Below are 14867 nucleotides of genomic sequence, written 5' to 3' on the forward strand. Positions count from 1 at the left end.
AGTAAAAACAAATGAAGAACTATGGAGTCTGTTTTACTCACGGAGCAGAAGTAAGATGATTATGTACACTCCGACTTTCCTTAAAAAGCATTCTGCAAAAGTTAAAAGGACACAATTATTTTTGTGTAACAGATAATGATAACCACTTTCTCATTTTACTCACATGGTTTTCAACAGTCTATTACTTGCTTATTTATCAAATGGAAGTTATAATGGCACAGAGTAAATTCAGTAATCTGTCTTACAGGGAGTTTTACAGAAGATTTATTTATTTAAATCTTTTAACAGATCAAAAGATGTTTTCTGTTGATTTAACTGGTTGCGACAGCTGCGTATCTTAACATTCTTAACACTTTATGGTTTAAATTGGACGACTATGCATTTTTGAGACACCACTCTATATTGACTATTGACAACAGAACCCAAGGTTGTGTGTCTCTATTTCTACACTCTCAATTTTGTATTCAGCTCTAGGCTTATCTTCATGATACCTATGTGAAGTCCCCTCCCAAAGTTTATAGCCATCTACCTCTCCACCCATTTTCTCTATTAGCAAAGTCAGGTGCAAAAAAAGAGAAAGTGGTTGGCAAAAAAGTCACCTTTATATCTCTGTATCGCCACGTCCCTGTGACTAACCATTTTGTCTTTTCAGTGCCTGAAGTTTTCAAAGCAGAGATCATCTGAGAGGACTATAGAGAACGCTAAACACACTAGGTTCTTAGCAAAATGAATGTCACATATCTGTCTCTATACATGTATCTTTAAACACAGCAACAATAAGAAAGTAAAATAAAATCTAGGATGTCATATTTCTTACCTTGCCTGCATCCAGCCCTTAGGCCACAATGGTTTCACCTCTGTCTCCATAAAGGATTTAAGATAATCCTCAGCGGACTGGCTTTTATTTGGCTCTAACTCATAGCATCCCAATTTGATCTCAACAAGGTTACATAACAAAGTTCTAAACAGATTAAAAATATATATTTATATATAAATCTGACTGCAAAATTGTGGAAAAGTAAGTTTGAAACAGATTTTTTTAAGCACATAAATCTGACAGCAATAATAAAGAATATTATCTCAAGAATTCAGATGACATGAAGATAAATAATTTCTAACACACATCACTCATTGCACTACAGCCAAATCCCCAATATGAAACAATTTCCTTTGATACCTTTCATCTAGGCACCAAAGACTGAAAGGGATAGTCCTGCAACCAAACCCTCTATTTGGGGTACAGAAATATTGGTCAAAAAAGATGACCGATTACAGATGTATACAGAGTACTTCACCTTCTGAAGCCAATATGACTGACTTAATAATTAGAAGATTAGTTTATAGAAAGTAGCATATGAAAATAAAAGTGAGAGCACTCTAAAGATACCAGGACCAAATCAAACTTCTCTTGAATAAATTTTTCCTACACACCAATTTTTGGTTGCTGCCAATCTACTCTTCCATTTACTATATATTCTTTTTGTTAGAAACCTTAGTTCCGCATTGTCCATTTGGTTAAAAGTGAAGGCTTTGGTTAAATTTTACCTGATGGTGTCATTCCAGTGGAATTTCTTTCTTGGTCCTATGACACGCTTCCCCGGTTTCTCATCATCATCTTCCTCGGATCCATTTTTCTCTCGTTCTTCGTCTGTCTGCAACCTAAAAATGAAAAAGATTTTATGAAGCGAAGTTCTAACCCAACAGTGCCTATGATATGCTCCAGAGACACCTGTTAAATTGCTTAACTGAATGTTAACTCAAAAGGCAGAGTAAATAATCTACCTTTATACATAATATTTTGAAGAGCATCACAAAGTAGTTTGGTAAATTAGGTCTTCAAGCTGTGTCATTTAAGGGCATGATTACTTATCTTTGAGTTCAGAAAATACTGACTTCAGCCAGTTAAATTGGGTGACATGGGAAATACCCGACCAGTGCCAGCTCTTGCTTTCATCACACCCACCCACTAGATCAACAGAACTTTTGCTTTTGACATCAAAGCAACTGAATGGGAAGTGTTGTGTCATTTAGAAAATATTCAATTATACTGTTTCAGTGGCATATGTGGATTTCTATTTGGTGATAAAGTCCACATAAGACCAATCCCTAAGAGCTAAAAATATTTCTCAAATGCAAAAGCCAGTCCAAACAGAAGAGGTACATACTTGGCACACTTAGCTTGACTGCGAGCTTGGCAGTCCTCCTGGTATTTAAATAGCTGTTCAGGCATGACGTTGCTAACAGCCAGTTTCAGTTTTTGCAGAGGTTCTCTTAAACGATCATCCTGAGGGGGGAAAAAAAAATACTACAAGTTTTTTTAAATACATTTACAAAAAATTATTTTGCAAGCAGATTCTCAAAAGACACTAATTACAGATTTAAAATGTAAGCATATTTAAATATGGACATTTCTTCTACAGCACTCAGTCTTCAGGAGGCACACTGGATATAAAATTAGAATGACCATACTTCCCAGGAAGCCAACGAGAATCCTAGTTTGTGCCTGGTAATTACCCCAGCATAATTAATAGTGTTCCTTACACTTGTTTCTTTAAATTTTTTTTTTTTCAACGTTTATTTATTTTTGGGACAGAGAGAGACAGAGCATGAACGGGGGAGGGGCAGAGAGAGAGGGAGACACAGAATCAGAAACAGGCTCCAGGCTCTGAGCCATCAGCCCAGAGCCTGACGCGGGCCTCGAACTCACGGACCGTGAGATCGTGACCTGGCTGAAGTCGGACGCTTAACCGACTGCGCCACCCAGGCGCCCCTGCACTTGTTTCTTTAAAAAAAATGTTTTATTCGAGTAGAGTTGACACATAACGTATTCCTTTACATTTTTAAAAATGCCCCACGTTTGGCCAAGAAATTATATGGACACTTCAAATGTCATAAAAAATTAAGTAAAGAACAAAATCTACACTATGCAGACTACTACCAGTCGATCCCCATTTTGATGGGGTACCATGAGAGGAGATACTGCTTTGCAACACTAGAACACATAATTTGGTTTGGGTGACAACCGACTGGACGTTGGCATCCTGTTCTTTCGTTTATTGTTACCAATTGTGACTTACGCTGCAAGCAGTTACACGGTCAAGGTCAAAGAGAAAGAGGAAACTGGAAGACTCTTACTGTTTTCATGCATACCAGTTAACAAACATTACTGCACACGTTACAGTGTCTGCTACAAAATCCTATTAAAAGAAATGTGAACGTCCGGTATCAGGGTTCCTAGGTGATCACTTCCTAATTCTGTAGCTGCGACTATCTGCCTGGGAACAACCCACCTATCCATCAGCCGTAAAAAAGACACAATAACTGGGATGTATTAACAGAATGGAGCAGTGTACACACTGTAGAGCAGTACAACTGGAGTCCTCCACAGGTAAAGACATAGCTAAATCTGAGGTACATAATGTTCAGTGTAAAAAAGCAAGCTGCAGAAGAAAAGTATGGAGACAGTATGACTCCATTCATACGGAGCTCAAAAACATGCAAAATCAAATAATATAGTATTTAGGGATTAAAAGTATACATGACAGGGGCGCCTGGGTGACTCAGTCAGGTGAGTGTCCAACTTCAGCTCAGGTCATGATCTCACAGACAGTGGGTTCAAGCTCCGCATCGGGCTCTGTGCTGCCAGCTCGGAGCCTTGAGCCTGCTTCCGATTCTGTGTCTCCCTCTCTCTCTGCCCCTTCCCCGCTCATGCTCTGTCTCTCTCTCTCAAAAAATTAACATTAAAATAAATAAATAAATAAATAAATAAATAAATAAATAAAGTATACATGATAAAATCATATGAAGAAAATCAAAGGTTAAGATAGATGTCTTCTTCCACAGGAAGAACAGGAATATTAAATAACCAAACATCAAATCTGAAATGCCCCCTAGAAAATATTTTATAATGTATGAAAAGTTGTTCTCCTGCCTCTAGTTCCTTTTTTCACTGGTACCCATGTCTGTCACCTGAATGTATGGCAGTGAGCTCCAGCAGTCAATGTCTGAAGGAGCCAGGCAAAAAAAAAAAAAAAGGAGCCAGGTCACACAAAATCTGTGACCTTGAGTAAATTTCATTTGTTGATTACTCTGCTTTACGTTGAGAAAGAACTTACAGTTTCTGAATTCAAAAGAGTTATTTTATTAACATTAGTATAATACCTATAATAAAGAATTCTATGCCAATCAGCTCTTAATACTAGTGGTCCTGGGCACCATGTTCATTCCCCCATCAGCTATGGAGGCCCTTGGCCAGCCATGTTGTGCTGTGTGACTCCCAACCTCTGGCCAGAAAAGTTTAGGTTGACCCAACATAGTATAATCAGATTTCCTGATCCAAAAACTTGGATTGGGATGAGAGGGTTGAGTCAGTCTCTGTGTGTGGCCTTTCTATAATATAAAACCTTGAGAATGAAGTAATCTTATTTTCAGATGCACATAAAAGGATAAAAATAAGACACAGGGAGAGAAAAACAAGAGCTAATCCAAATTATCAGTTCCCATCCCTTTCTGGTTGTTTTTTTGTTTTCTTTTGTTTTGTTTTTGAGAGAGAGAGAAAGAGAGAGTGCGTGTGCACATGAGCAGAGGAGGGGGAAAGAGAGAGGAGGACACAGGACCCAAAGCAGGCTCCGCGCTGACAGCAGAGAGCCCGATGTGGGGTTCAAACTCACGAACTCTGAGATCGTGGCCTGAGCCAAAGTCAGATGTTCAACTGACTGAGCGACCCACGTGCCCCTCGTATGTACTTTTAATTCCATCAAATACCTTTATTAATAGAAAAAAAAAATGTCCTTTCTTGTCTTAAACTGCATTATTTCCTATTACTTGCAAGTTACAAATATTTAAAAAATAAATAATCAAATAAATCATAAGGGAAAAATCATCAGGCAGTGAAGGTACTGAAAACCACCTTATATGGAAGTGAAGGAGGGGACATAATACAAGCTTTCAAAAACATGAAAGCCATGAAGGTGACAAATAATTAGGTTTATGAATGGACTCAAAGGTAGAATCAGGACCAATAGGGTGGAAAGCACCTGGATATGTCTCAGTGCACAGAAGAACTTTCTGATATTATAATGAAATAAGTTTCTGACCACTGGAAGCATTCAAACTTAGATAATTACTTGGTGGTGTTTTAGGGGAGAAGAATCTAGCAAAATATGGATGATTACACACAAAAAAATCTCCAAGTTTACACGTAACCCTGTGATTCTTTCTCAGTTTTTGTAACGTAGGCATGAACAAATCTGTACAGATCCATTTCAGTAATAAGAAAACCGAGTTATAAATCTGTCAGACATTTGTTGAGGGCAAAGTTGTATCACCTGTGGAACTGACATTAATTTACCAGTCCAGGAATCTACGCCTTAGGAAACATTCTCGTCTAGCCTTTTCAACTGTTGAGAAGTAATTTTTTTCAAGAGATTTTCTATGCCTTTAATAATCTCCTATGGTTATTCAATACATACAATTAAGAGTATAAAGCAACTAATATGCAAAAGCCCCAAATAGAAACTAGTCTCTTTATAGGTTATAAAACTCCAGATACGGATATTATTGTTCCTCTTCTTACCTGGACGTTGAGATGTAACTTCTTTAGACGTTTCACCAGTGTTTCTTTATTGCATGGCACAAAAGCTTCAAGATGGGAGTAGACACCACTACGAATGACAGGGCCTAATTCCTGTAGCTGTAACTCAATGCTGAACAAAAACAACAACAAATAAATAGTACAGAATTTCTTTTCGGTACTAATACATAAGCAAGGAGGTAAAAGCAATGACTCTTCTCTCGTTTTATCTTTCCACGATTTCCTAGACAGTATTTTTCAAGGAAAAAAATATACAGAGAATTTATATAAACATAAGTAGTCTGGTGACTAATTTTTTGATGAACAGGGACAAAGCTTACATTTTTGGGTAAAGCATAGGAACTCCATTATTAACCAAAACCTCATTTCCTCAAAGAGATAGATATTCACATCCCCTCTCCCCCCACCACAATTGCTAAGCTAGAGAGTCACATAGTTTCAATGAGTTCTTAGAATATTTTTTCCTTAGAGGTGTCTGAAAAAATTGCAGATCCAGAAGAGGTAAAGCTCTTCTGGCTACACATACAGACTGTTTTATCCATTTGTCTCCCTTATTATGCCTGCCTTGCACAAATTAGATACTTAATAGTTGGCTCAATTTATTCCAATTCTTCAGTTCCTGTTTCCATTTATAAATTAGTTTTTTAGATCAAAAATAAATTGTTAAATGGGTATTTAGCCTAATAGTTATTTAAAGAAGGGGAAAAAAAAAAAAAAAAAGGAAAAGAGTTTTAACAGCCACCATATTCCCAGCTGGACAAGTCTACCACGAAATAACGGAGGTTTCTCCCAAGATGGAAGACACTAAATCTGGCAGCTGCTATTGTAGGAAGATAGGAACAGATGCTAATTTGAAGGCCAAGACTGAACTGGAGCTCTTGGCAACAAACTACATCCAAATCATCACATTCTATGATAGGACAACGTATAGATAGATTTAATAAATAATTCTCATAAATAGATTCAGTTAACAGCTTTTGGGGAAGAAACCCTGCCTATCAAATATATCCATCACTTAGAAACAGTGAAATGTGGAAAACTATGCTCTTAGCATTGGCAAGAGAAAACGCTTGGTATTAAAGAAGTCAAATACAATATACAAATAGAAAAATGTTTAGGATCTATAAGAACCAGAAGGTCAAATGCACAGGATCATATGGGAAACAACCATTACTGTCATGAGTTCTGTGTATAAACATTTGGTTAAATAAATTATGCGTGAAGCTTTATTAAAAGTCTAGACTCTGGGTAGGATGCTTTCTATGCTTGCCCTGTTATTAAACGGTAGTTGAGGCTGAAAATAAAATAGAAACTCCAAGTAGTAAGAGATTTCAATTAAGAATAGATTGACTCAGTGACATACTTAAAAAAATAAGTGGTTTCCAAAGAGGGCGAAACTCAAAAACAGGAAGAACTGACTCCCTGCTGCTAAGCCAATACTAGGGAAAAATCAGAGAAGCATATTAACCCTTAAGGTTACAGACTATACTGGTCTATCACAAATATATACAAAATCCTACCTGACAGCAGTATATTTTAAACACACATCCCTCATACAGTTATTTATTTTTTTTCCTAAGAATTACAATCTTCTAAGGTCTTAAAAAGGATCTGCAGATGACTAAAAACACATGCCAATCAAAGTTTGAATTTCAGGTATTTTCACATTTCAGAAAAATAAAGGTTCTCCCAAAGCAATGAACTTTCCTGAGTCTGACCCCTTCTCTCTACCAGGTTTCTTGTCTTTTCTTTCCTTCTTTATGTAAAGTCTGTCCCCAAAGCAGATATCCATGCAAGAATGTTACAATGACTGGGTCTCAACCCTCTGATAATAAATTATAAGCATGAGATTACTACAGGCTCTAAATGGATAAAAATATACTGGGACCACCTGCTGATAATGCACTGGAGGACAAACACTGGATTTCCTGAGTATATAAGTTTGAAACCCACTTTTTTTTTTTTTTTTAATTTTTTTTTTCAACGTTTTTTATTTATTTTTGGGACAGAGAGAGACAGAGCATGAACGGGGGAGGGGCAGAGAGAGAGGGAGACACAGCATCGGAAACAGGCTCCAGGCTCCGAGCCATCAGCCCAGAGCCTGACGCGGGGCTCGAACTCACGGACCGCGAGATCGTGACCTGGCTGAATTCGGATGCTTAACCGACTGCGCCACCCAGGCGCCCCTGAAACCCACTTTTATACCCCCATCTGTATGTACAAGGCTCTCATTTGCCTCTGAAGAAGGCTCAAAGAAACACAACATAGGAATCCACAGCTGAAGCAATGGCCAACTTTATAAAAAAGATTCTTCTGGCTCAGGAATGCTTAGTCTTACCTATATTTTCACACAAAATTCTAGAAATACAATCATTTCACCATAACTGATACATAAATAAATCTTCCCATCCCATCAACTCCCTCTTTTTAATAACTGTTTTTTAAGTAAGCTTTACACCCAATGTGGGGCTTGGAATCTTGACCCCAAGACCAAGTCACATGCTCTATCAACTGAGCCAGCCAGGCACCCTTCTCCCTCTTTTTAAAAAACAGAACACAGGGGCTCCTGGGTGGCTCGGTCAGTTAAGCGTCCAACTTTGGCTCAGGTCATGATCTCGCGGTTCCTGAGTTCAAGCTCCATGACGAGGTCTCTGCTAACAGCATGGAGCCTGCTTTGGATCCTCTGTTTTCCTCCCTCTCTCTGCACCTCCCCGGCTCATGCTCTCTCTCAAAAATAAACATTAAAAAAAACCCAACAAAACAGAATACATATCTTAGTCAATCAGTTTAAAAACACTAGTAAAAGAAAACCTAAGTCCAAATAAATTCGGAATCTAGTAAATTTCTTTTTTTCTTTTAATTTTTTACTGTTCATTTATTTTTGAGAGAGAGAGAAAGAGCACACGAGCAGGGGAGGGACAGAGAGAGTGGGAGACACACAATCTGAAGCAGGCTCTAGGCTCTGAGCTGTCAGCACAGAGCCCAATGCGGGGCTCGAACTCACGAACCATGAGATCGTGACCTGGGCCGAAGTCAGACGCTTAACCGACTGAGCTACCCAGGCGCCCCTGGAATCTAGTAAATTTCTTGAATTTTTCCTCAACTATTTCAGATACCCTACCAATACTATCCATATAACAGAACCACTGAAACTAGTAACTGAAGAAAGACTTAGGGAGCAGTAACCCAAACTGAAAATTGAAAATTTATTTTATAGCAAGAATTCAAAAGATCCCTCCTTCCCTGAATGACTTTATTCAGATGGGCTGGTTCTAGTGTTACCTAAAGAACGCCTGGTGTGGCATAGGTTAAAGATGTGGTTCCAAGTTCGTTTTTCCAAATGCAAAGTAATCCCTCAAGAGAGTTAAGGAAAGCTGTGGCAGAGGATCAACCCCCTCACTTGGTAACTTTCCTTTATGTCAGAGAGGGTGAGACAGACAGACCAACTGATAAGTCTATTCATACTGAGATTCAAAAGTCAATACTCATTCATGAGCTCCTTAAAGGAGCGTCTAACAATGAGATGGCAGACAACAGGGCTCACCGCAAGTGTCCACTGGGATTGGTAGTACCTTCCTAGAGCATCTGTTGAACAGAACTCAGGTTGGATTGAGATCACAGGCAAAGAGCATTAAGATTTTAGCAATGTCTGCTTGAGGTAAAGGAGGAAATGGGGAGGATCAAGTCAGCATGCTGTATATTTATTGATCCAAGTCAAACTCAATTAGGCAAAAAGAAAAAGCGTTCCCTATTCCAATAAACTTACCTCCCTTTCTCCCCATCATAAAGAAGCAATGGTGAGGCAGAGCCAATACATGTGAATCATTTCATGGGAATTTACTACTCAAAATAATCACATGCCATATGCCCTTAGAAGATCAACTCAGTCCAAAGAAATCAGGGATATTTAGGAAAGTGGGAACAGAGGCCAGGGGGGCATAAATAAGTGACTAAAAGGGAAAAAAAAAAAATAAACTCTGAGCACTAGGGCTTGTAGAACTGGAGGCACACTCTGTGAAATAAAAATAGGGCTCCAAAAAAATTAGAGGATTTAAGACAGACATGGAGAGATTAAGAGGAGTCTGCTGGGGGTGGTGGGGGCATCTGGCTGGCTCAGTGGGTAGAGCATGCGACTCTTGATCTTGGGGTCGTGAGTCTGACCCCCACATTGGGTGCAGAGATTACTTAAAAAAAGAAAGAAAGAAAGAGCAAGAAAGAGAGAAGCCTGTTAATGGAATGTTGATATTCTCCTTATTTGAGATGTTAGGTCCCAAGGATGGTCCTTTGTTTCTCTCAGGAGAGAAAAAGAGGGTCCCTCTTACAGAAGAGTAAAATAAAAAACAATGGTCTCAGTCACAGGAAAAGGACCTGCTCTAGTAAACTTAGGGCTCTCAAGTGGCAAGAAAAAGAAGAGCTAGTCAGATTCCTGACTGTGGAATCTGGGACAGCTCTGATGAGTAACGGTTACACTCTTCATTGAATCTGGGGTGAAAAGGGAGCCAGGTAAAAGGATCTGGTGCAGACAGGAAACATTTGCCTTGCTTCCAGGCAGACAGAATCAGTCTGAAAATCCCTGGCTAAAATGAAGAACAGGAACAAGAAATTCCTGTCACCATACCGGTGGCATACTAGGTTAGGTGTTTCATGGGTCCATGAGGGACCAGAAAGATCTTTTAAGTATTCCAGAGAAAAGAGAGATTGTACTTAATTAAAAACAGTTATCAAAACAAACCAATCCATCATCTTTTATATGAGAAACTACCTTCATTGTATATTTAAAAGACAAGCCTCACACACAGTAGTGGAAACACTCCTTGTTTCTTTGTATATAACACTACTGAACCACTAAGAGCAGGCATACATCATTTTCGTGAAAGAGGAGTAACGTGTGCTGTTTTCTCCAGGATTGTTTTTTTGCCCAGTTCTGCTTGCAGCAATTAATTACACACTCAAATGCTATAACCAATGGTCAGAATTCACAAGCCGTTAGGTTTATAAGGACAGCTTAGTTGGCCACAAACTTAGAATGTGCAGCTTTGTTAGTATCAAACTCCAGCTGAGAGTAAAAACTGTCACTAATTTCAATACAATCTGTATCATATGTCGGCCTGCAGCCTCCCCCTCCCACTCTTCCTTTTCTCTTCTCCACACTGCCTCTCTCCTACCTCACAACCAGAATTTCTTCTTTAAACCATACTTTCCATTTGTCTCCAAATGTTTGTCTACAACCTTGCTAGATACCAATGGAATTATTTTTCCCAAGTCTGAATGAAAATAGAAGGAAAATATACCAAAATTAATATGACCACTCAGAGCTGTTCCAGAAAGACACTTTCATAGGAAGTGACAAAAAAATACATTTAAATCTAAAATAGTATTCAACCTGTAAAGTTGTAATCAACTATAGTTTTAAATGAGTTCTTAAAGTTTAAATAATTTTTTAGGTTTTTTAATCAAAGAAGAGAATTACTTACTCCAGAAGAATATTATTCATATCCTGTGTAAAGAATTTTTTCCTTCCTTCTTCATCAAAAAGTTTGGCAGCCTAGAGAAACATAGGATTGTCAATACCGCTTTCAACACATTATTTGTTTCCATATCTATTTAGGAAAGAATAAGCTTCTAAAGGGTAAGGCTACTGTGATTTACTTCCCTTTGGATCATCCATACTCAGTTTAGTACCTGACATGAGTAGGCAATTACAGAGTGTTGAAACAAATTTAGCATATATACCACTGTTTTCTATATCTGTACTTAATTTTTCTCAATCTTTATAAATTAACAAAATTATACATACAAGACTTAAAAAAATTTTTTTCTTGTTTTAATTTTGAGAGAGAGAGAGACAGGGAGACAGAGCATGAGCAGGAAAGGGGCAGACACAGAATCCGAAGCAGGCTCCAGGCTCTGAGCTGTCAGCACGGAGCCCTACGCAGGGCCCGAACCCATGAACCGTGAGATCATGACCTGAGCTGAAGTCAGATGCTCAACTGACTGAGCCACCCAGGCATCCCAAATACAAGACTTTTTCGTGCTTTGAGTATCTTGTGCATTTTGACTATCCATTGCTTTATTAATTACTGCTGTGATCTCCAACATAACAGAAAGCAGATGGCTCACTTTCTACAGACACTGTCTACAGAAGATCTGTCTGATATCCTCTATTTTACACACATTATCATGTTTAATCCTCATAACAGCCAATGACATTGGTATGACAGCCCCCATTATACAAACAAGGAACCTAAATCTGTCAGAGGGTTACATGGCATGCCCCCAATCACACTACTTTTTTTTTTTTTTTAATCCCGCCTCCTTCTCCCTCCCAAATCACACTACTTAATAAGTGGTGGATCCAGGACTCAGACCACAAGCCCTCTGATTTCAATTGTGCAACATGACCATGCCGTACAAAGATACTCAGCTAACTGCAGCCAGTCTAGGTTCTACCTAATTACTAATAACAAAAAAATTTAGCCAAGATTATTATCAAGGGAGAAGCAAATATTAATGCCATGAGCTTAAGAATAATATTTTCATGATTATTGTCACCTTAACCAGGTGCCCAGAAACCAAGGGTACAAACCAAGACACTCTACCATAAGCAAAATTTACTGGGAAAATCACAAAGGATGTAGTTGAGATCCATGAGATGGAAATCAAGAAATCTGATCTAATAATCTGAGCAAGCCATATGCTGATCATGTCAACCCATCAAGTTATTTGACAGTTTTACATGTAATAAATAGAAGAAAATTTCTAAGATGTGCCTTAGTACTTATTAGAAAGAATGAAAACTGCGTATATGCAGCAGGCAGAAATACATGAATGCTGTAAGGAAAACTAAATGTCAAGAAAGAGAATCAAAAAAAGTCAAGAAGGTGAACAGTGGAAGAATATTACAAAGTAAGAAAAGAGTCATGAGAAGCAACTCCTTATCATACAGACATAAGCATATAAGCCAAGGATGAAATCTCACTTCCTAAAGAAAAAATACCATCTCATATTTCTTTTTTTTTAAGTTTATTTATTTACTTTTAGAGAGAGAAAGCATGCACGAGCGGGGGAGGGGCAGAAAGAGATAGAGAGAGAGCAGAGAGAGAGAGAGAATCCCAAGTGGGCTCCGTGCTCTCAGTACAAAGCCCAGACACGCGGTTTGAACTCACGAACCGTGAGATCATGACCTGAGCCAAACTCGAGAGTCGGCTGTTTAACCAACTGAGCCACCCAAGCACCCCTCCATCTCATATTTCAAAGAAAAAATAGAAGTCACAGATACCAGTAAGTGAAATCAAACTTCTTATTGATAATTTCCTACCAATGGAACAGATATATTAACCCTGGCAGGGCTACCACAGAGAGAATAATTTTTGGTATGGAAGACAATGCTTTTACAAGATCATAACACACTCATTACTAATCAGTTTTGTTTCTTAAGTGAGAATGAACGGCATATAACACAGAGGCACAGTGCCTGCTACAGAGCTCCAGGGTTCTGCCTTCAAATCATGACTCAGACACTTAAAAATTATGTGGCCTTGAGCAAAGCATTTAAACCTTTTGAACCTTGGTTTCCTCGTCCATTAAACGGAAGAACACTACGTACGTCACTGGACTGTGGGAGGACTAGACTGCACAGTAGGTGAAGCACACTGAGCGCAGTCACAGGGCTGCCTCCTGACTGGTAACTGCTCTGGGACACCCGGCAGTACCGTCCGTGCTCAGGACAGAGTACAAGTTTTGCTAAATGAACAGCAGCTATTATTATTAATTACATCTTGAAAAATGTGGATCGCATCACTAAGCACTTTTTCAAATTTAGAAGAAACTAAAGATTTTAGGAATGGGCAAAATGGCAGAGCAAAAAGCCCATACTTTGGATTGTAGTTAAATTTCTACCACTTACTACTTGTGTGGACCTGACCAAGCTATAACCCACCTCAAGTTTCTGAACCATAAAAAAGAAATGAGACCCATACTTCCTACACAGAGTAGCTAAAAAGGTTAAATAAAAAACCCATTTATTGCCGAAACTATAGAAACTGTATACTTTTCAAAAAATAAGCACAGAAAATAGCAAAAGAATGAAAACAAAGGAGGAAGTAATAAAACAGAATAAAAAAGAAAATGACAAAGATCAATTACATAATTATAACAACTAGAAGAAGTTAAAATCATTTGTTAAAGGAAAAAGACTCAAATGAGGTCCATAAACAAATTTCCATTTTTATGCTGCCTTATAAGAGAAAGAGCTAAAATAAAGAAAATCAAAGAGGTTGAAGGTAAATGATAAGAAAAGCTATACTATGTAAAAATAAAAAGTCCACAGTAAATCAGACAAAACTAAATTCAAGATGAAAGGCATTAATAGCACAAAAAGTCACCTCCAAATGATAATTATCACAAAAAAGATCTAGTCATCAAGAATTTTATGGGTCAAACAACACAGCATAGAAATAAACAAAGCAAAAACTATGGTAAACACAAGCTATAACCTAAGAAACACTAGCAATAAGGGCGCCTGGGTGGCTTAGTTGGTTAAGTGTGAAATTTTCTGCCTCTCTCGCCTGGTCACGCTCTCTCTCTCAAAATAAATAAACATTTTAAAAAGATTTTTAAAAAGAAATATTGGCAATGAGATACTTTAACACACTTCTCTAGGGGCGCCTGGGTGGCTCAGTGGGTTAAGCGTCAGACTTCAGCTCAGGTCATGATCTAGCAGTCCATGAGTTTGAACCCCACATTGGGCTCTGTGCTGACAGCTCAGAGCCTGGAGCCTGCTTTGGATTCTGTGTCTCCCTCTCTCTCTGCCCCTCCCCTGCTCATGTTCTGTCTCTCTCAGTCTCAAAAGTAAATAAAAACATTTTTAAAAAAGTTAAAAAAAAAAACACACTTCTCTAAGTCCTGGACTAATGAAGTTCATTAAAATAAAATAAGGGTAACTAAATTAACAGGGAATTACAATTAAGTCACAAGTTTAGAAGAAATGCTAAAGAATGAAACAGAAAAAATAACAGAATTACTAAATAAAATCTGTGGGCCAGTTACTGAAAAAAATTAGATAAATCTAATTACTCCCCTAATCAGATATTTAAATTTTAGGAGAAGTTAAGAGAAATAAATACAATAAAAAGATTATTAGTAAATTTTAAAACATGACTTAAATTGGATTACACTAATCCTAGGAGAAAGAAGCAAGTTTTGAACAGTCCATACATTACAATCCCATTAATTATTTTTCATAATAATATAACATTTGCAAATGCATGGATTA

The 14867-nt window shown here is 38.0% G+C and overlaps 1 protein-coding gene across 4 annotated transcripts in view; it reads right to left on the reverse strand.

Moving 5' to 3' along the window:
• Nucleotides 1-14867, reverse strand: part of UBN2 (ubinuclein 2) — a 90981-nt gene that overhangs the window by 39725 nt on the left and 36389 nt on the right. For all 4 annotated transcript variants that reach the window (XM_086688937.1, XM_086688921.1, XM_086688931.1 and 1 more), the window contains 6 exons: nt 11068-11138; nt 5576-5705; nt 2166-2284; nt 1546-1659; nt 818-961; nt 42-92 (listed from right to left, as the gene is read on the reverse strand). In XM_086688937.1, coding sequence (XP_086545063.1) covers nt 42-92; nt 818-961; nt 1546-1659; nt 2166-2284; nt 5576-5705; nt 11068-11138 — 629 coding nt within the window. The remainder of the gene's footprint in view (nt 1-41; nt 93-817; nt 962-1545; nt 1660-2165; nt 2285-5575; nt 5706-11067; nt 11139-14867) is intronic.

The sequence above is a fragment of the Puma concolor genome, chromosome A2 (genome assembly GCF_028749965.1).
Source record: "Puma concolor isolate L17-30 chromosome A2, mPumCon1.1.hap2, whole genome shotgun sequence".
Classification (NCBI taxonomy): Eukaryota; Metazoa; Chordata; class Mammalia; order Carnivora; family Felidae; genus Puma; species Puma concolor.